Consider the following 23,089-nt stretch of genomic DNA (forward strand, 5'->3'; position numbering starts at 1 on the left):
AGGGTTTGGGTCTGTGTTCACCTATGCAAATTGGTGAGGATTTTTATCAAACCTTCCCCAGGAAAGGGGGGGTAACGTTTGGGAGGATTTTGGGGGGAAAGACGTTTCCAAACGGACTCTTTCTTAATAAAATAATACCGGTTAGATGTTTAGTGGTGGCAGCGAAAGTCCAAGGGCAAAAGGTAAAATAGTTTGTACCTTGGGGAAGTTTTAAACTAAGCTGGTAAAAGTAAGCTTAGGAGGTTTTCATGCAGGTCCCCACATCTGTACCCTAGCGTTCAGAGTGGGGAAGGAACCTTGACAATTACCAATATCTTATTTTGAAGTGTTGACACGAGAACTGGACACAGTATTCAAGAAATGGTTTCATCGGCATACAGAAGTACTACAACCTTCCTACTCCTATTTGATATTCCCCTGTTTATACATCCCAAGATCACATTAGCCCTCTTAGTTACAGCATTGCCCTGGGAGCTCATGTTCAGTTGATTATCCATCATAGCCCAAAAGTCCTTTTCAGAGTCACTACTTTCCAGGAGACAGTTCCCCATCCTACAAATGTGACCGACCTTCACACACACACAGCCGCCCCAATTTATGACACTGCATTTGTCTGTATTAAAATGTATATTGTTCGGGTAAGCCCAACTTATCATTGGATCCAAATTGCTCTGTAGAACTATCCTAATAATTATTTTTACTGTACTGATTTTTGTGTCATCTGCACACTTTGCCAGGGGTGATTTTATATCTTACATTTGGAAAGAACAGATCCCTGTGGGACTGAACTAGAAACACCCACATTGGATGACGAGTCCCCATTTACAATTACTTTTTGAGTACACTAAGTTAGTCAATTTTTAATCAATTTATTGAATACAGGCCCTTGGTTCTGGTCTCCTTTTAATTAATGTAATTGAGCCAGATTCTCAGCTGGTGTAAATCTGCCTGGCTCCATTCAGAAGTCACCTGGCTCTATATGTCTTTTGTTAGTGTTGGTATGTGACTGAAGTGAAGTAATGGTCTTTCCAGGGTCCACCACTCTCAAATGGCTATTACTGTATTATTTCATTCTACTTTCTAAATTTCTTATCACATGTATCTCTTAAATAGTTACCTCCCTAGAATGACCAAGGCTATTAGTGATGTCAGGCATTCAATTTTCCTTTAATAACAAATACAAAGTATCCAGAGGTTTAATAAGTCAATATCACTCTATCAGTCACTTCACAACTCAATATATTTTTATATAAAATTTGATGTACATTATCTTAAATTTGTTTAAATATTATTATAAACATAATCTTTAAGAGGATGCAGGTCTGGAGTGACAGTCATTCATTAGTATATTATTAATTTTATTATCCCTGCTCTTTGGTAAAATGTCCTGCATAGAGGCTGGAAACCTTCTTCCACATTCAATTTGTGGTCCCATCAAAACAAAAATAAAATTACAGTTCATATCATTATTGTTTTGTCTCCTATACACTCCAAATCAAATCCTGTGTCAGATTGTCTAGTTTGTTTGGAGAAGTTTTGACATCTCCCATATCACAGTTCATCGTCATCAGATAAGGCATCGAGATAATCTGTATCAACATATAAGAGAAATCCAGAAAACAAACTGTCTGACCAAGTGGGATCTGCAAAGAGACCATTTTGGTCAGTGTAGAAGATCTCAAGCCACACTTCATCTTCTGCCTGAAGATAGATCACCGTGGATCCAGAAGCTACGTCATGGTTTCCTGTGTTAGCGTCAAATGTCTTTATTCGGTATTTCCCATTATGAACCAGCCCAATTGCAAGATGCTTATTTGCTAAGGTGATCTCATAAGAGAAGTAATAAATCCCTGGAAAAGCACATATAAATTTCCCCGTGGAAGGACTGTAATGCTCACCCTCATTGAAAAGGACTTTATTGAATATGATTGGTAATCTTTCTTCTGGGTAGCTCGTGGTGATGCCAACAGAAAAGGCAGATTTCAGCACTATCCTTCCACACTTACAGATTCCTGGTACACCTCGTTCTCCTCGTTCTCCTTTATCTCCCTTAGGCCCAGGTGGTCCAGCGGGACCCACTTCGCCTTTGGCACCAACCAATCCTGTAGGTCCTTTTTTACCAGACTGTCCTGGGTCTCCTTTATCTCCAGTTGTTCCTAAAGGTCCAGTCTTGCCTCTTAAACCTTGAAAAACATTTTATATTGGTTAATTATTACATACACAATCTCTTTTGTAGGTGGCAAAGCAAATGATTCCATGAGCTCCTGGATATGTTTGAACAAAATTAAATATATAATTAAACTGGTTTGGTGTAATCCTTGTCAGATTTTCAAAAACACCCCACACTTAGAACGGAATTTGAGATTTAAAAAACATGTCTATTTTTGTTTTTGTGTGCACTGACAATGCATAAAATTCATCACATGTCAAACAAGGGTGAGATGTTATATTAATACTAAGGACCTTAATCTGGCATTTATTTATTTAAAGGTAAAACTCCATTTATTCTTAATGGAAGTTCTGTGTGCAGAACAATGACAGGATATAGCCATAAGAGCTTGAAAATTCTATTAGTAAGTTATGTCACTATTGACAAGAAATAGCTTATATTTTTTAGACTGGAAATTCTTTAAAACTTCCAGTTACTGTATGGCAGAGGTCCCGGCGTGCCCCCAGCAGGGAGTGGAGGAACATCTGAGATGGCATGGCGGGACCCAGGCCAGCCCCCACGAGATGGGAGGAAGGAGGGAGCACCACCCAGCCTCCTCCCCGCCTCCAACTCTGTTCTGGTCCCATCTCCAGACACATTGATGGCTCCTGGCCTGGTGCCCAGTCCAGTCCTCAGCATGGCTCTGCTCCCAGCCCCATTCCAGCCCACAGCCTAGGCTGTTGGCCACGGCTCCATTCCTGGCCCGGGGCTGAGGCTGGGGGCCAGGCCAGGAGCAGAGCTGCATCTGGCCATGGGCCCGGCTGCCGGCCCTCACCATAGCCTGGCTGCAGCTCTACTCCAGCCTCTCCCACCCTGTCCCCAAGCCACGGCTCCCCTCCTGGCTCTGGGGTGGGTATGGGGGGTGTGACCCTCAAAAGTCTGGGGACCGCTGCTATATGGCATAGACATTTGACAACCAAAGTATTAAACAGTACCTCTCAACTGAACTCAATCTATTAAACTGTACTTTTCTTATGTCTATATAATATTATACGTATTATACTATAATAGTTACCTATGTTTTCAAAGATGCCAGAAGGGACCACTGCGATCATCTATTCTGACCCCCTGTATAGCACAGGCCATAAAAAAAACCAAATTCCTAGAACAGATCTTTTAGAAAAACATCCAATTTTGATTTAAAAATTGTCAGTGAGGAAGAATCCACCACAACCCTTGGTATATTGTTCCAATGGTTAATTACTTTCATTGTTAAAGTGTTATGCCTTATTTCCAGTCTGAATTTATCTAGCTTCAACTTCCAGCCATTGGATCATGTTATACCTTTTTCTGCTAGATTGAAGAGCTCATTATCAAATATTTGTTTCCCATGTAGATACTTAGAGTCTGTAATCAAGTCATCCCTTAACCTTCTGTTAAGCAAATAGATTGGGCTACAGAGTCTATCGCTATAAGGGATGTTTTTTAACCCTTTAATCCTGGTGACTCTTTGCACCAGAATTTATCAGCATCCTTCTTGAATTGTGGGCATCAGAACTGGACACAGTATTCCAACAGCACTTACACCAGGGTCAAATATCGAGATAAAAATAACCTCTCTACTTCTACTCGAGAGTCTCCTATTTATGCATTCCACTATCGCATTAGCCCTTTTGGAAACAGCACCTCAGTGAGAGCTCATGTTCAACTGATTTTCCACCATGACCCCCCAAATCTTTTTTAGAGTCACTGCTTCCCAGGACAGAGTTCTCCATCCTGCAAGAATGGTCTACATTCTGTGTTACTAGATTTACATTTAGCCATATTAAAAATACATATTGTTTGCTTGCACCCAGCTTACTAAATGATCTAGATCACTCTATATCAGTGACCTGTCCTCTTTCTTGTTTACCATTCCCTCAACTTGTGTCACTGCAAACTTTATCAGTGATGATTTTGTTTTCGTCTAGAACATTGACAAAAATATTAAATAGTGTAAGGCCAAGAACCAATCCCTTCAGGACCCCATTAGAAACACATCTGCTCATTGATGAATTTTTAATCCATTTAATGTGTGTCTCGTTAATTTTATATTGTTCCATTTTTTAAAATCAAAATCTCATGAGGGATGTCTCCAAAACAAAGGATGACCTTATGTAACAAATAAGAAGCAATACCACCACAAATGTGGTGAGATTTTATATCAAAATTTAAAAAACAAATATTGAAAAATGATTTAAAGCAACAAGAAAAGGGGTAATGGTGGGACAAGGTTTGGAGTGATTCAGTAATAAAGAAAATTGTACATTAATATTGACCATGTCCTTTGGCTGACCAGGGATGTTTTAGAAACAAATAGGGTAGGAAGTTTTTAAAAGGGTGCATGCATTTTGAGGAACATGAATTACACATAATAATTTACTATTTGTAACTATGAAAACTTTTTTTTTCTCACACACACACACTCTCTCTCCTTTCCTCTTATCTTCCACACATTGTTTGCCCCTATTACTTATTGTGTTGTGTGTTCATTTAGGCCCGGATCTTGCAAACAGTCCATCCACATGAGTAACTTTATACAGGTGAGTAGACCCCCCAAAATTAAACATGTTAAGGTCTGGAAGTACTTAATTAGGGCACATACACACAAAAAACCCAGAATATCTAATGTGTCTTTAACATTCAGTTTAATCTAATCTGGAACTACAAAACTATGATACGCTAATCTTAATTGAATGGTTATTAAATGGTATCATTTCAGGATGAAGTTAATGTCGCTTGGGTGCACTATTTATTTTCTTAACTTGTTTGGATTTCTTTTAAGTTTCACCTTAAGTCTGAATTTCCTGTGCTTATAATTGTTTTTGGGATAATTACAACATCTGTAATGTTTTAACTTTAAGTTACTGATAGATAATCTCAACCTTAACTCCACCTTAACATTTTTAATTTTTTTTCAGCTAAATGAATAATAAATTGTAAATTATAATAAATAATAATAATGAAGTTTCACCCTGGAGATTCAGTGTTCTCGTTTTATGAGTTTAAATCTGATATAAGTTGTCATTTTTTGTTACATACATACATAACTGTATCTTACATTTATATGTGCTAGTATTTTATACTCAGGAAGTCACTGATAAATAAAATTTAAAAAAATACAGTAAGTTCCAGGAGAAGATCCTGGTTGTTGGTTTCTTTGTTTTGTTTTTTTCCATTAGTTAGCACAAATATTCAATACCTGCATTCCCTTTTTCACCCCTTTCTCCTTTCCTGCCATCTCTACCATCTCTTCCTGGAAGACCAATACGCCCATGGGGCCCTGGTGATCCAATAGCTCCAGGGAGACCTGCAGGGCCCGGCAAACCAGGAATGCTACAAATATATCTCGTGTAGTAATTTTCTCCTTTGAGCTGGTTGTGAAGAGATTGTCCGCTTGTATAGATGGCAAAACTTGTAATGTAAAGCAATGCAAACATCCTTGGCTCTGGAAAAAATACATATGTACAGACCATGAATGCATATCTTGTCATTAAAGCCTTCAGATGGTTTTGATTTAGACTATAGGCATATATACTTCACACTTTTAAAATCCTAAACATAATATGGATTGAGCCAATACAGGGCAGCACACTGAACTAGCAATGCTGTAGTGGCCCCACCAGTTTCTGAAGAATTTAAAGATTTCATTTAATTTTCAAGCCTTCTTTATGTAAAGAAAAATCTTCCACATCTGAATGATGCAGTGTGTCACACTGAGACTACAGACAGATAAAAACAATATCCTTAAAAGAGGTGTGAAGTCAGTTAAGAAAATGGGAATTTAACTCTGAATCCTCATGTTTACAGTACAGTTAACTATTTCACTGTGGTAACTGAGGAAGAATCAGCCAGCTACTCTGGGATTGTGAGTCAAGTCTGAATAGAATAGACTGTTCACACTTTTCTCCAGTCTGCTTCTGAATGGGATACAAACTGATCTACATTGCATAGTCTCCCAACATGCTTTCACAAGAGTATTCTGGTTTTTATTAGTTGTCGGTCTTCATGATTAAATAATCAGAGATTTTTAAATTTGTGCCTTTTGGTTTTATAATATACCATATGATGAAAGAAGAAACAGCTTACAATAGTAACCTGCTGCCAAGAACTTGCAGTTCCTTACATACAACAATGTCCTAAATCAGTGTTACCCACGATTGACTGGCCTGAAACTAGTGTGAGTTGTGATTCTGGAAATAGAGTTGTATTTTTTCTATTTCAGTGTCCAGATCAGAGTATTTATGTGGAATTATCCATCTCTGCAGTGCTAATTTATAGCTTATAAGAAAATCACAGTTTCTGGCAAAAAAAGGAAATGGAATGACGGAATCAAAGAAATCCATTTATATGCTATCTATGGCTTTATTATAATGAAACACTCAGGCAAATTGCACAAAGAATCAGACTACTTCCCCAGAGAATCCACATCTCACTCACTTCTCTCCACAATATCTAGGCACCCTATTGGTCATACTAGTTCGTCATGTGATAATTTATTTGTAAAACCAGAGCCATTTACAGTCCTTTATAATTCATGAGTTTCCATTTGGTGTATAGCAGGCCCGTATCAGCTCCTTTGGGAAAAAAACTTTTTCACTGAGTCACCAGATAAATACAAATTTTACTATGCATCTTAGTTATTTTACCAAATATAAATGAAATGGAATGGCAATGGAGAGAGAGAGAGAGAGAGAGAATATGGTCAGGTGGTAGTGGAGACTGACAAAAGAACCAAATACAATGTTTTTTGAGCAAAAGAGAAATGCTCCAGATCCTTTAGGGCTATTGTGTCACTTGATTGTCATACACAATCCCGTACCAAAAATGGCAAGGAGACTGTACTAATAACTTTATTGAAATTTGATAGGCACCTACAGTATGGGTCAGCCATTGCAGACACAATTGATCTCTAACAATTGGGTTAAGAGATAGGTGCTTATTGCAAGAGCAATAAGTGACAACTGCTGATGGTAGTTAGCAACCAACACTTGAGACTTTGGATGAAATTTTGTTCTGATTTCTACCACTTGCAGCCCTACTGAAGTTACCAGAACCATACAGGGTCTAAATCAGGGAAGAATATGACCCTTTGCATTTAAGAGCAAGGTATAAATATGAGCGGGCTTTCTTTTATGTTTGAGAGCAGCTGGATAAAAAGGAACAACTTTGCTTGTCCAATTCCCAGAGCTACATGACCAATGCATCCTCAGCATGTAGAACTAAAGAAGCCCATGAGATGACAGAGTGGCGGCTTTGGGAATGTATGCACAGCATCTCTAGAGGGCGAGGGTAAAAAAAAGCAGCTACGGAATGGCAAATGAGTATTTGGGGACAGTACAAATAAACGTGTGTGTAACGAATTGGCTAGTATGTATGTATGTATGCTACTGCTCTGTACTGGATGGAATCAGAATTGGTTAACTGTGCTTTAGTCCCTTTACTGTTGACAGCTAATAGAGAGACTCACCTTTAGTTTAAGTGATTGGTTCTTGTAATTTTGGAAGGAACACAGGATGACTAGAGTGTTTGATCACAGCTGTTTTACTAGAGTACTAAAATTGGAACTAAATCCGTGAATTATAAGATGCACTTTGCTTTTCATATCTGGTATCCCTCTTCCAAAGAACACATATTTGTTAATAATTTAGATTAGGAAATGATGTCAGTCATCTGTGCCAAATAATTTCTCTTCCATCAAGGAAACAAACTTCAGGAGTCCACTCTTTCTGCATATCTTCGAAGCCAGAACAAGTGTAACGTTTGGGTGGGCTAGAGTTCACTTCATTTCCCGTCTCCAGTACCTTAAACAAAACAAAACAAAAACAAAACAAAACCAACTCCCACAGAAAGTAGCTAGAGACCCAGAGTTCAGTCTCTAAGGATTTTCCGCAAGGATCGTACAGGGTCCACCTTCCAACATCCAGGTCCCAAAAGGAACTAAAGAAATGAATTTAATTAAATACCTTTATAAAATCTTATGATAAAGAATAATAACCTAATTTTTATAGCATGACATGGGTATTTTATAATCTACAGACATTACCTTCACAGTTATACATAAACATAAATTAAAAAAAACAAATTTAAATCTGAACAGTTCAGTCCCCACAGAAATACAGCGAGAAGAAATTGAAAGTTCCTGAAAGCTTAGGTTTTGTTCATCTAAGTCTCAGGGCTTGGTTACACTTGTGAGTTAGAGCACATTAAAGCAGCCCCAGGCGCCCTAGCTCACTACCTGTCCACACTGGCAAGGCACATAGAGCGTGCTGACTCCACGGCTAGAGCGCTCCTGGTACTCCACCTTGACGAGAAGATTAACGTTTGTTGCGCCTTGGCTGAAATGCCTGAGCATCAGTGTGAACGAGGTGTTGCATTACTGAGCTCTGATCAGCCTCCGGAAACATCCCATAATCCCCTTAAGTCAAGTGGCCACTCTTGTCATTGTTTTGAACTTGCTGTAGGAATGTGGATATGCCCTTTGAAAGCTCTGTTTCTGACAGCCGGCTGCTTATCTGCTCCGAGACAAGCAACCATTACTGTGAAATGCTGTGTGTGAGAGAGAGGCGGGGGAGGAGGGGAGTCTGCTGCTGTCTGAACTTACAAGGCAGTAAGCTGACATGCTCTTAGCCCCCCAAAAACCCACTCTCTCTCCCCCCACATACACACAACATACTCCCTGTCACACTCCACTCCACCCCCCCCATTTGAAAAACACGTGGCAGCCACTTGCATGCTGGGATAGCTATCACAATGCACTGCTCTCTGTGGTTGTTGCAAGGACTGCTGATGTGGCCACACCAATGCGCCTGTAGCTGTCAGTGTGGACAGACTGCAGCGCTTTCCCTACTGCGCTCTCCGAAGGCTAGTTTAACTCAAAGTGCTCTACATCTGCAAGTGTTGGCATGCCCTCAGTTAGAGTCTTTGATCAACAAATCTACACAGTCTGCTGAGTCTAAAACAACATCTTTCCTCCACTTGCTTGTAGGAATCTCTTCCGCTGCTGAAATCACTGATAGCCAGTCAGCTAACTGATTAAATCTATACACTTAAGTGAGTGATTGGTTAAAGAAAACCCTGTTACAAAAAAATAGAAAACTGAGAATAGCAAAACTGAAATGACTTTTTCCCCATTTCTACATTTAAAGAAAAGTTGGTGATTCAGACTAGTTGAGACAATTTAACTAGAACAGTTTGGCTAAAATCAAGACATTCAAAGCATACAATTAAAATAGCAGTTATTTTTCCCTCCCTATAATTAGCATTGCCCATGCTTCCCTGTTAGAGGGTTAACAATATCACTAACCTGCTGCAAAATGCTTCAGAGTTAGGGACAACAGCCAGCTTCCTGCTCCTGGGCTCAGCTTCTCCCAACTCACCCAGGGTACATAACCTTTTGCAAAGCAGCTGCCCCCACTGCTTGCCCTCATGGAGTCTGACCCCAGCAACAGGGAACCTATTGGAGCATACCCAAAACTACCGCACCCAATTCCAGAAGCTTCTGGATGTGGAGTGCTTAATCTGCCTAGCAACAATGACCTAGACACAGCTCACTCCTACCTCCCCACCGAAAGGGTCTCTTAAAGAGATATCTCCATATTAGGCACATGGGTTACACAAGCACACAGTGTTAATGATAACCCCTTTCATCCCAATGTGGGGTTCGTATACCCCATCATACAGACACAGGAACAGACAAACTGAAGCAAGACTTAGAGATGGACACTCTGGACAAGCATGGTGTATGACCCTGGAAAAATCTAGAGAGGGGGGCTTCTGGGTCTCGTGCTGGCTGAAAAGGGGTTGTAAGGAAAGAAATTCTCTCCTTTTGGCTTTGGTTTCTCCTGCATTTGGAGAAGCAGAACTTTGTACATTCCTAGTAAATAAACAAGACTGTATCAAAGAAAATACCAGACTCGATTGTCAATTTCTACTCTCAACTGGAACACCCTCAGGGTTCCGAACACTGACTATTCGCTCAGGTCAAAAGGGATTAACAGTATTTTACACTACTCACAAATTGTGTCACAAAAATTTTGCATAGGCATCGCTGTTCTACATTATAGAATATGTTGGAATAGAAAGTTGGAGGTTTGCACAGGATGCAGTTGAGGCTTCTGGCAGTTTAGCATTCTAGCTTGCAAGAGGCAGCAGAAGTGTGATGATCTCTATCCATGCACTGACAATTGAACCAGGGACCTCCGCTGCTGAAAGCATGAGACTCTACAGCTATAGGATCCAGACTCCAGAGCTGGGCACTGTAACAGACTTGCATGCTCTATGAATCAGACACAATGGGAAATGTGCAATACACACAGACCAGTAGATTACAGAAGCTCTGCATTTTCTCTTTACTTCCGCCTTGTGTAATAAGGGGAGAGGTGACCTGAAACTTTTTGGATAGAATGAACTTTTGTTTCCCACCCCAATAATGCCCCAATATCCCCAAAGATATCTGCCACTAAAGATAACAGATAGGCACAGTAGGTAAATCTTTCTGAGAAAGTGATCCGTAATGGCAGTTAACAATGCTGACATTTAAACTCTCATCCCATGCTTCAGTACACTTTTTTTTTAAAAGAATGAAAGTGTATTCTGCAGCCAGATTCTGTGACTGTGTATCCAATTCCATGGCCATGGACACATGGAAAACATGGGACATAAAATCAATTTGCCCATGGTTTCACTGTGCGTGGTTTGAGGAGCATCAAGGTGGGGTTCATTTTAGTTTTCAGTCTGACTCCAAACAATCTGGCTCTTTCTGGTCCCAGCTATTTTGCTAAAAGCTGCCCTACAAGCTGTTCTGGATCCCTGCTGTGAGCTAGGCTGACTCTCTATGTTGGCCTGGATAGCCTCGTGTATTTGTAATATTTGGGCCGGCACACATGGACAGTTATTTTACTGCCAACACATACAAAAAATTAAATCATGCTGTCTTTTTGTGCTTTTTTGTTCCTGACACCAAAAAGCTCAGAATCTAGGAAAGTCACTCATGCAATTTGCAGCAGCCTTGTGGGGAAAATGAAAGTGTCTTACAAAAAAGAATGTTCATTATCTAACACTAGAAAACTCATGACACAAGTATGTGTCTGAAAAGAGCTGCTTCTGAAGGGTTTCCTTCACCTTTCCGAAAACAGAGATAGTGCAGATCGCCAGAGCAGAGCTCTAGGATGCCCCTCAGTTTGCAGGTTTAATGACATATCTGGGGCCCAGGTTTACAAAGGTGTTTAGGTACCAAAAGATACAGACAGGCACCTAATGGAATTTACAAAAGTGAGTTAGGCAGATAACTCCCATTGCCTTCTTTTACTTCAGACTGGCTTGATCCTTTCAGGTTTCCCATAATCACTTTTCTATACTCTTGCCAGAGTCCATCAGATTGAGGGCCCCTGCACTAGAACATTCTTCCTTACCAAACAAGATACATTTATAATCCTAGCCATAATGTCACAAATGGGGCAGAAGGGGATAATACAGTCAAGGAAAGGGAAGGGGAGCAAGGGAGATAGAGGTAGAGGGCAGGAAAGAGAACATGGCAGAGCCTGAAAGGCATAGGAAGAGACAAAAGACCAAAAGTAATAGAAAATGCATGTGTGTGAGTGTGAGTCACTCACACACAAGGGCTGACTTTCCACTGCTTTACTTCTTGTGCCACAGTACCACACCCGTGCATAACAAGAGCAAATACATGTGTATGTAACCCTTCTGCCCGTCAGAGTTGGGAGCAACAAGGGCCGGGTTCAGTATCTAGGGGTTCCGTTTCAATAACATAATGCAAAACCAGCTCGAGTCCCCACCCAGTGACTTGGGACAATTACATACCATCCCCCTGTGCGCCTCTTAAGAGGCGATACTTCCCCTCTTGCAAGCGCAGAGTCTGAGTGTAGCAAAAGCCTTTTAATAAAGGAGGTAAACAATACGGCATTATGTTGGGGAAACACCACAAACAGGATTCATAACACAAACCATGAGCAAAAGACCCATCCCCAATTAAGTTTGGCACTGTCCTTTTCCCCTCAGGGTCTTAAGTCCAGCAACCCAAAAGTCACCCCTCCCACAGTTCCTATTCTAGGTCAGTGCAGCCCCAAAAGTTTAGAAGTTCATCTGCAGAGTTTACCTCCGAGCCTGGGTGGAAGTAGGGGGAGGTATGGTGGCATCTTACATGCTCCAGTGCTTGGGTCAATGACTAATTGCCATGCCTCTCCGTGGGGTTCTGCTGCAGTCTTCATCACCAGCTACGCCTCTCCACCAGCCACCCTGCTGGCTACTCCTCTAAGCCAGTCATCCTGCTAGCCACTCGCCAATAATCCATCAACCCCTCCACTTAACACAGCAATTTCAGCTCTGAGTAACTTCAGCTCTTTAGTGATTTCAGCTGCTAGTAGGGGAGGGCCCAGTGCTAGCACAAGCAGAACCATAGCCCAAAGTAGATCTAATGCTTAGACCTAGGAATCAGTGATTCCAGCTCTACAGCATAGGACAAGACTTCTAATTGAGTCAAACACAGCTCTGTTATTACACAGTGGAAAAACAGAAAGGAGTCAAAATAGTGTTTGGGGCCCTCAGGAGGAACCCCACACTACCAAGTACATATACTTGTTCCCAGTCTCTCTGAGTTCACTGGGCTTTGGAACCCAAGCCCCTTGCCTAGCGAGTGCTACTTAGTTGAGGGTGAGTCCCTCCACCATAAAATGCCAAGTACATTTCTACTGTCCTTGATTCCATAACCAGGATAACAACACTTTATTACTCCTACCCCAATAACAAAGAGACTGGGGATCCTACAGCAGCCAAACTGACTATTTAGGCAAGCAGTCCCATCATGCTAGGCGGGGTGGGTGTGCCCATGCAAATAAGATCACCCCCTGAAGTCCTTTTCCACAACTCACCACCAGATGTCAGGGTAGAGCTCATTCTGACTCTGCTTACATGTAAAATGCTTCTCTAACAACTGGGTTGCATTTTATACTCACTTTGCATAGGTACAAATGCGGCAGGGCAGAAAGGGAAGCAGGCTGTGCATATAAGGCAGGGAGGAAGTGGGGGATTTCCTTGCTGAATGTATCCCTATCTCCAATATTGCTCACCTCCTATTCCTGTCATGATGGAGGTTATTAGAATGTAGAGACTTCTGAAGAGTTATTTTTTCCCCATTTGCCTTTGGAAGGCACCAAATACCAACATTTTAAAATAAAAAAATACCAGGAAAGGATACTCCCAGACCCCATAGAAGGGATTTATTCTCCCCCTTACAAATTATTCAGTTCTGGAGGCTGATCAAATGGTATCACCCAGGCCACTATGTGTGTGCTAAAAAATCTCTCAAAAATGAACATCTAGCCAGAGACCTATGCCCTCATTTCAGCCACAGCAAAGATGGAAGGGGATAGGAAACCATTCTGATGAAGTATGTTGATAAATTGGAGAGTGTTCAGAGAAGAGTCACAAGAATGATTAAAGAATTCGAAAACATGTTTTATAGTGACAGACTCAAGGAGCTCAATCTATTTAGCTTAACAAAGAGAAGGCTAAAGGTTGACTTGATCACAGTCTACAAGTATCTACATGGGGAACAAATATTTAATAATGGGCTCTTCAATCTAGCAAAGGAAGGTATAATACAATCCAGTGGCTGGAAGTTGAAGTAGACAAATTCAGACTGGAAATAAGGCATGGCTTTTTAACGGTGAGAGTAGTTAACCACTGGAACAATTTACGAAGGGTCATGATGGATTCTCCATCACTGACAATTTTTAAAGGAAAATTGGATGGCTTTTCTAAAAGATCAGCTCTAGAAATTATTTTGAGAAAGTTCTATGGTCTGTGTGATACAGGAGATCAGATTATATTATCACAATTGTCCCTTCTGGTCTTAGAATTTATGAATCTATGATTAAACTGAGAAGTGTTTGACTAAGGAAGAGGTCACCCCCAGGTTTAAGACCTTTGAGAATCATTGGTCTGGTGAACTCAGTATGGAACTAGGAGCCAGAAACAGCTACTGACTGGCTCTTTGGCCACTTACCTTCTCTGACCCACACTAGGGCTTTGTCTACACTAGAAAGGATTTCCTGGTATAACTATGGTGCAAACCCTCCTAGTGGAGACATAGCTTATACAGGCAAAACAGTTCCCCAAGCAAAAGCATTTATACAAAAGAACTTTTTTGCTGGTATAACTGGTACAATACTGGGGCTTTTGTTGGTATCATTATGTCAGCTAGGAGTGTGATTTTTTCCAAACAGGTCCCTGACATAGCTATCTGCTGCCAAAACTGTTTAAGTGTAGACCTGGCCGAGGGACTCTTTATGCTTCTCTGGTATCATAAAAAAGCTGTAAATCTGACCCAAAGGGATAGCTGGAGATTTTTCTGCATTGGCAAATTCACAACTAATGTAGAGTTGGCATAGCTGGCCCTTGAGGGTATGTGCACACTGCAATTAAAAACCCACAGCTGGCCTTTGCCTGCTGATTCAGGTTTGGAAGGCTTGGGCTAAGGGGCTGTTTAATTCTGGTGTAGATGTTTGGGCTTGGGCTGGAAGCTGGGCTCTGAGACCCTATGAGGGAAGAAGAGTCCCAGAGCCCAGGCTCCAGCCTGAATGTCTACACCAAAATTAAAAATTTTCTTAGCTTGAGCCCCATGAGCCTGAGTCAGCTGGCATGGGCTATCCTCAGGGGTCTAACAGCAATGTAGACACACCCTTAGTTCCCTAGTTCAGGGGGAGGTTGCAAATAGATGCATTTCAGCCCCAGGCAGATTGGGAGCCCCAGGCAGCTGCACCACATGGACCTTTAAACACAGCTGAGGATCTAGTCCGCTATGCCTTAGTTTACCTAGCTACAGAACTAGGACAAATACTTGTGTAACCCAAGGCTGTTGTAGGTTAACTCATTAATATTTGTGCAACACTTTGAAGATATAAAACACTCTACAACTGATAAGTAATATTCTTACTGATTAATCTGATGGTATCATCTTAAATCAAGCTTGATTTTTTTAAATCTTTCCCTCAGGTTGACATTTTATGTCAGAATTGAATGGTGGGAATTTTCAAAAGTGCTTGACACTGGACTTACCTATGCTTCCAAGAATGGCAAAGCTTCCTTTGACATCAATGAGAAGAGAGAGTTAGACCAGTACTGAGGACTTTTTAAATCCCATTCTAAGCAAAGACTATCCAATTGTCTTGCTGAAACTCCCAGAACTCTGTATGAGAACTCTCAAAATGTGTATTACAAAACGCATGACAATGCATTTCAAAACAGATATTGCCAAAGAAAATGGGTGTTGTGGAAGAAAAAATTTCTGGGTAAGAAGGAATCTTTACACTGTTAAGAGTTGTGGATAAAATTTTATGAAGAGCCTAAAGGGAGCCGAAGTCCCCATTTTCAAACATGATTTAGACACTTAGAAGCCTAAGTTTTATTGCTAGTCTTAAGTGCCAAAGTCACTTTATAAATTGGGACTTAGGCTCCCAAGTCATTTAGGTGCTTTTGAAAATTTTACCCTGTAACACTAACTGAAGTGTTCTGAGATGTTGATCTCAGATGTCCCAGTCACAATACCCACCTGCGGAAGTGAAGAAACAGATTGATAGAGCCAGAAGAGTTCCCAGAAGTCTCCTACTACAGGACAGGCCTAACAAAGAATATAACAGAACGCCACTAGCCGTCACCTTCAGCCCCCAACTAAAACCCCTCCAACACATTATTAAGGATCTACAACCTATCCTGAAGGATGACCCAACACTCTCACAAATCTTGGGAGACAGGCCAGTCCTTGCCTACAGACAGCCCCCCCAACCTGAAGCAAATACTCACCAGCAACCACGTACCGCACAACAGAACCACTAACCCAGGAACCTATCCTTGCAACAAAGCCCGTTGCCAACTGTGCCCACACATCTATTCAGGGAACACCATCACAGGGCCTAATAACATCAGCCACACTATCAGAAGCTCGTTCACCTGCACATCCACCAATGTGATATATGCCATCATGTGCCAGCAATGCCCCTCTGCCATGTACATTGGTCAAACTGGACAGTCTCTACGTAAAAGAATAAATGGACACAAATCAGATGTCAAGAATTATAACATTCATAAACCAGTCAGAGAACACTTCAATCTCTCTGGTCACGTGATTACAGACACGAAAGTTGTGATATTACAACAAAAAAACTCTAAATCCAGACTCCAGCGAGAAACTGTTGAATTGGAATTAATTTGCAAATTGGATACAATTAACTTAGGCTTGAATAGAGACTGGGAGTGGCTAAGTCATTATGCAAGGTAACCTATTTCCCCTTTTTTTTCCTCCCCCCCCAGACGTTCTTGTTAAACCCTGGATTTGTGCTGGAAATGGCCCACCTTGATTATCATACACATTGTAAGGAGAGTGATCACTTTAGATAAGCTATTAGCAGCAGGAGAGTGGGGTGGGAGGAGGTATTTTTTCATGCTTTGTGTGTATATAAAAAGATCTTCTACACTTTCCATAGTATGCATCCGATGAAGTGAGCTGTAGCTCACGGAAGCTTATGCTCAAATAAATTGGTTAGTCTCTAAGGTGCCACAAGTACTCCTTTTCTTTTTGCGAATACAGACTAACACGGCTGTTACTCTGAAACCAGTTACAAGTCTGTTACAGATCAAGGGTTAGAGCCTGATCTTATTTAGACAAGTGTAACTGTAATAGCTCTATTAACTTCAATAGTGTTTTTCTGGATTTGCAGCTGTGTCACTAAGGAGATTAAAAATCTAGCCCCAAAGCTTTATGTATAGTTCCCAGATTGTCTGGTATAGTGGACATTCTGGGTCAAATTCTACATACTCTTAAACACCAGAGACAAAGTAGTACATCAGTACAAGTCTGGAGTAACTCCATTTATTTCAGTAGAATCACCCCAGATTTACCCTGGTATAATAGAGAACAGAATCTGGCCTGGTACATGCTGTATGTAATTGTTATGGCTCATGTCAAATTCTTAAGGTAACAGCCAGAAAGATATAAAAATAGAATTAAATCTACGTAATGTCTGCTTTTTGATAATAGCAGGATTTTTAACTATGTCAGCTTTAACAAGCTGCTTAAATAATGCATCTTCCTGAATGAAATCATACCTTTGAATAACATCATGACTTTCAATGAGGCTGACCTCTGTGTCTATGAAACTGAAGTTAAAGAACACTTGTGTTTGAGAAAGATCTAGAAACCATTTGGACTCAAACTACAATTAAAAGCTTGGAGGTGGAGGGAGGAAATATTTTTATTCAAATGAAAGACTTGAGTTTCCACATGAAAGTCAAAAGGATGATGTCTCTGCTTTTATCACACTTCTTAGAAAATCCAGCTGCACCTAGGCCTACCCTCAATTATCTCCATTTGTAGTAGGGTCTGGTCCACGTTCCAGCAGCCCAGAAGAAGAGCAATGAGCTAAGTGTGTTAGCAGGCACAATGGAATATTCCTTCTTTTTCAGGAAACCTGTCCACCTAGCTACAGCAAGCCATTCTCCAGCAGTCTCTGACTTATTACGCATTCCCTGACACAGATTTCTTAATATTAAGTAAATATATTAATTTATAATAAACACTAGTTTGTGTGTTTCTAGTTTATGGGGCCGATTTTCCATTACCTTATACTTTGTGCAGATGTTTATTCTTGTCCAAAGTGGGAGTAAAACTATACCATCCTGATCTGGGAGTGTTTTACATCCATTTTACAATGGTGGGAATAACTACATAAAGTACAAGGCAGTCTAGTCTAGTTAGGTTCTTATTCTGAACTCAGCATCATAGTATTAGCACACCTTCCAGTAGTGCACTAAGTGACATGACTGACATTTGTCATATGTGGTTTGTTCTTTTTTTCATCCACTCTCAAGGGGAGAAATGCATGTGCACTGGTGTGTTTTGTTTTAGTAGAGTTTTGGTTTGGGGGATTTTGTTTTAAATGTATATACTATGGATAATAAAACCCTAAATAGCTAACTTGCTTCTTTGACCAAGCATAAGAAGTGTTCTTGAATACTGTAGTGGTTCTGTGGCTGTCCCTCCCCATCAGGCTCAGAAGGAGGCAGGCTCAGAAGGAGGCCACCCCACCTCACTACATTTTACAATACTCAAGAGAGGAATTAGCAATCTAAGAGCTCTGGTCCTCTGGGCATAGCAGATCAATAAACCATCTAAGGGCTCTGGCCTTCTTGGCAGGGAGGAGGAATAAGCCATCTAAGGCCCAGCTCTCTGGCTGTGGAAGACAGCAGACAAATGCAGGCCATCCGGCCTATGTTAGGTAGGCTGCCACCACAGGGGTGGGGCTGGCAGCAGGGGGTAGAGGGACCCACGTCTACCCTACTCACAGGGTCCCAGCCCAGACCTAGACTTTGGCAATACAACCAGACTAATGTCTGGTATCCTAGGGCTACTTCCTATTACCCCTTCTGAGTGTACCTCTGTCTCCCCAGGGTACACAGCCAGTGACAGACCCAGTAGCTCCTCTGGGTACTGATCGACTGGCAGTCCCAGCACCTCTACTGTGTCCTTGACACTGTAGAGTTCAGTCTCTAGCACAAAGCTTGGCAAGGGACATCTGCTTCCTTCCCTGGCTGTCACACAATTGAGCTGTAGGGCCAGCCTTTTAAACTTTCTGTCCTACCCCTCTGCTTCAGGCATGGGGGGCGTGGCTTGCCTGGCTCCACCCACTAGGGGCTGGAGAGTGGTTCCTTCCTGTCAGGCTCAGAGGGAGGTCACACGACCTCACTATAAGTACACATTTTAAAACTTAAAAGCCAGTTTAAAAGAGCTCCTCATTTATTCAAGCTCCTCAGTCTGGAGTTCATCTTTTCTGTGTGTGTTTATAATGTACAGACTTGGACAGAAGATAGCATTTCAAATAGACAGTGTGGCAGGGTGCTGCTAGAGAGGCCTTAATTAGCTCCTGCCACTCCAGCCCCAATCAGGGGGATTGTATTGGGGATGGGTAGATAGCCTGATGCTTGCTTGGTAACTGACCATACCTGCCAGCCTCGTTAGTAGGAGCTATAAGGCTGGGAAGAAGTGAGAGCAAGGGTGGGGGCAGGTCAGAGTCTCCTAGTCTGTTGCTGGCCTGCTCTGTGGTAGGCCAAGCTGTTGTAAAAAGCCCATATATAGTTGGAAACTGGTAGTGGGGACTCGATCACAAATAAAGAGCATGGGTGTTGCACCAGCCTGTGGTGTCTCTGAGAAGAGAGGGAGAAGGGCTGAACCGAAGGGGCACGGTGTGTGCCCCGTTACGTGTGGGAGCTTGTCTGGGATCATAAAGCCACCGCCAGCTACCTGAGGATGGAGGGAACTGAGCAATGGCTAGCTAAACGGGAAGAGGAGCTGCAGAAAACCCTGCAGCCCTTCTAGCAGTCCCACCAGGCAGAGCAGCAGGCCTTATGCCTGGCAGGCTGAACAACAGAAGATTCTCCAGGAGTTCATCATGGAGCAGGCCAGTGTACAGCAGCAGCTCCTGCTCTGTTGGGTGAGTCCCCCGGGAGGTGATGGCAACTGTGTGCCAGGGTTGGGACTCTGTAAGATGGGCCCCGCAAATGACCCCAGCGCCTTCCTGTGTACATTTGAGGGGGCGGCCACGGGTGCAAGCAACCTGGACCCTAAGACTGGCCCCCTATCTGTCCGGCGAGGCACAGGCTACCTGTATGGCCTTAAGTGATGAACAGGCCAAAGATTATGATGCAGTGAAGGCGGCCATCCTAGACTGGATGGGACTGTCCGCGGAAAAGTACCAACAGAAATTTCGGGTGCCTGGTGGACAGGGTGTTTGCGGCCCCAAGTTTTTGCCCAGAAACTCATGGACCTGGCCATTTGGTGGCTGAGGCTGGACACCCAGACAGTGGGAGAGATTATGGACAGGGTGATCCTGGAACAATTTGTGTAGGGCCTCCGGGAGTCTGGCTCTGGAGGCACCAGCCGAATACGGTAGAGGTAGCTGTCAAACTGACTGAGGAATACACAGAGGCAGATGTTCCTCGAAAGGAGGGTCAGACAGGCCGGGACCTGGACTGGGTGAAGAAACCCCGAGAACCACCATCCCCAGGAGAAGCCTGGAGAAAAGAAAGGAGAAGAACAAGGCAGCCTCTAGTCCCCCGGGACAGTTGGTCTGCTGGTGATGTGGGCGGCCGGGACACAAAAGGTGGTAGAATCTCCTTCCTTAGAGGTTTTTAAGGTCAGGCTTGACAAAGCCCTGGCTGGGATGATTTAACAGGGAATTGGTCCTGCTTCGAGCAGGGGGTTGGACTAGATGACCTTCAGGGGTCCCTTCCAACCCTGATATTGTATGATTCTATGATTCTATGAAATGCAGAGATTGTCCAGAAATGGAGTGTGGGCTAACTGAGTTTTGTGGTTGGACAAATGGTGGAGGGAATGAGCAGGGGCAAGGACTGGCCACCATCCCCGTGCAGGTCAGGAGGAAGCCGCAGAGGGGCTTAGTGGACACGGCCTGAGACCGTTCCCTCACTCAGAGAGGGCTGGTGAAGCCCCAGTGGTTTATCCCCAGGGCGAGAATGACGCTTGAGTGCATCCACAGAGACTGGAGACCCTGTCCTGTGGCCCAGGTGCTCCTGGAGGTCGGTGGCTGGTTTGCCTGTCAATGGGTGGGGGTGATAGCGGGGTAGTGGGGACAGATTGGGGCCCCATCCCAAAGGGGAAAGGAGGCTGTGGAAGGGGACCCCCAGCAAGAAGGAAGGGGAGACCCCTATGCCCAGTGGCCCCAGGGAGACGGAGGACCCAGATCCACAGAGGATAGGAGAGAAAGACCTTAGACAACCCATCGAGAGCAGGAGAGGGTGAGGGACCGAAGGAGTGTCCTATTATAGAACCCAAGGGGAAGGAGCCTGAGGACAAAAGCGGGGAGGGCCGCAAGGAATGCCTGAAGGTGGAGCCTTCAGGCAGGGAGAGCCAGACCCCCCTGGGCAGGGTAACTGCACCTGTGGCCCTGGGTGGCCAGGGCAAAGTACAGACCCACCCGGCTCCCCTGCCAGCCAAAAAGGGGGAGCAGCAGGGAAGGCGACCATGAGGCTGCAACTGGTGTGAGGACCTGTGGATAGCAGTATACTTGTGGGGAGGTCCGCCTCAACTCAGTGCACCTTTTATGGCTGGGGGATAGACTGACCCTGGTGACCACCGAATGGGCGGCAGCGGGCCTACCCCAAGCAGCCTCCCAGGCAGGGGGAGAACGGGCTGGATCAGGCCCCCCGGTGGTGGCTTAAGGTGGGAGGTGTGTAGCAGGGTGCTGCTAGAGAGACCTTAATCAGCTCCTGCCACTCCAGCCCCAATCTAATCCCCCTGATTGGGGCTGGATAGATACCAGGAAAGCAGCAGGCTAACTGACCACGCCTGCCAGCCTCGTTAGCAGGAGCTATAAGGCTGGGAGGAAGTGAGAGTGGGGTAGAGCTGGAGACCAGGAGGGGAGGGGAGGTCAGGTCAGGTCAGGTCAGGTCAGGTCAGGTCAGGACTGGACTGGACTGGACTGGACTGGACTGGGGTCTCCTAGTCTGTTGCTGGTCAGGCCTGAGGTAGGCCAAGCTGCTGTAAAAAGCCTGTATATAGTTGGAAACTTGTGGTGGAGACTTGATCACAAATAAAGAGCACAGGTGTTGCACCATCCTGAGGTGTCCCTAAGTCTCTGAGAAGAGGGAGAAAAGGGCCGAACCAGAGAGGCATTGTGTGCACTCCGTTACAGACAGATTTAAATCTCAGAGAAAGAGAAGTCCAGGAAAAATGAAAAAGCTGTATCTCACTTACATAATTATTTCTTTTCTTTTCGCACAAACATTGGAAGAAACAAAACCACATTGCTACATACAGCTCCTACAAGTCTGTAAATCTATTTGGCCATCTACCATAGTTGCAATATATCCCAAAAACTTTCACAAATTGAAGTCTGAGTGTATTAGCTTAGAAAAACAGAGTGCAAAATGGAAAGCTAAGGAAGCCATACTGAGAAGAGCACTAGTTACCCCTGCTATATCATAACTCTAACTTTGGACATGTAATTATTATTGCATATTAGGCCTGATCCTGCACACATTTAAGTCCTATGCAAAGCTCCCATTGACTTCAGTGTTGCAGGAGAAGGCTTATCCAGAGGCAAAAAGACAGTCCTGTAGTTAAAGCACAACAGTTGGTGTCGGGGCTTTGAGTTCTATTCCCAGTTCTGTCAGATGCTATTTTTTTCGTGACAATCACTTAACCTTGCCGTGCCTCAGCTTCCTCATCTGTAAGAGGATGATAGAAATAATAATAATTAGAGCTGATATTACTGGGCTAATGGAGAAAAGGTGTCTTATTTCCCAAGCAGCTTTCAGATGCTCTTTGTTCTTCACTCATTGAAAGCAGCATTCAGCAACAGTTACTGCACAGTTATTCCCTATATGTAGGGCTCTGTGTTTGTCACGGAGGTCAAGGATTCTGTGACTTCCTGCAACCTCTGTGACTTCTGAGGCAGTCAGTATGGCTCACCCCAGGGCCGCCCGAGCAGTGGGGCCAGCTGCTCAGGCAGCTCTGCAGCCAGCCACACCAGCTGCTGCTGGAGTGTCCCCAGGGTTAGCCTCATCGGTCACTGTTCTCGTGGCCCCAGGCAGCTGGCCCTGGGGACTGCCCAATCAGCAGCCGATGCAGCTGGCCCCAGGGACTGCCTAAGCAGCAATCCTGGGGGTGGTGGGAGCAGCCACAGCTCCTGGCAGCAGTCCCGGGGCGGCCGAAGCAGCAGCTGGCCCTGGGACTCCACCCCCAGTGGTGGCTGGAGTATCTGCTGGCCCTCCGGGGCTCCCTCCCCAGCTGCTAGTGCTGCGAGCTTCCCCTGGCAGTGCCCTCCCCTAAGGTTCAATCAGGGGTATTTATGGTACAAGTCATAGACA

General features: G+C 43.5%; 2 protein-coding genes across 3 annotated transcripts in view; both read right to left on the reverse strand.

Moving 5' to 3' along the window:
* CC2D2A (coiled-coil and C2 domain containing 2A) overlaps positions 1 to 7,766 on the reverse strand; it is a 166,455-nt gene extending 158,689 nt beyond the window's left edge. For both annotated transcript variants that reach the window (XM_084625582.1, XM_084625580.1), the window contains exon 1: positions 7,659 to 7,766. The gene's annotated coding sequence lies outside the window, so the exon portion shown is untranslated. The remainder of the gene's footprint in view (positions 1 to 7,658) is intronic.
* Positions 1,226 to 7,796, reverse strand: C1QTNF7 (C1q and TNF related 7). The gene is made up of 3 exons (XM_084625584.1): positions 7,659 to 7,796; positions 5,391 to 5,636; positions 1,226 to 2,183 (listed from the first exon to the last, which is right to left on the reverse strand). Exons 2-3 carry the CDS (start codon positions 5,626 to 5,628, stop codon positions 1,552 to 1,554), a joined length of 870 nt encoding a protein of 289 aa, XP_084481710.1. The 5' UTR covers positions 5,629 to 5,636; positions 7,659 to 7,796; the 3' UTR covers positions 1,226 to 1,551.
* Positions 7,797 to 23,089: the final 15,293 nt, after the last annotated feature.

The sequence above is a fragment of the Lepidochelys olivacea genome, assembly GCF_965140295.1.
Source record: "Lepidochelys olivacea isolate rLepOli2 genome assembly, chromosome: 4".
In the NCBI taxonomy this organism is placed as follows: Eukaryota; Metazoa; Chordata; order Testudines; family Cheloniidae; genus Lepidochelys; species Lepidochelys olivacea.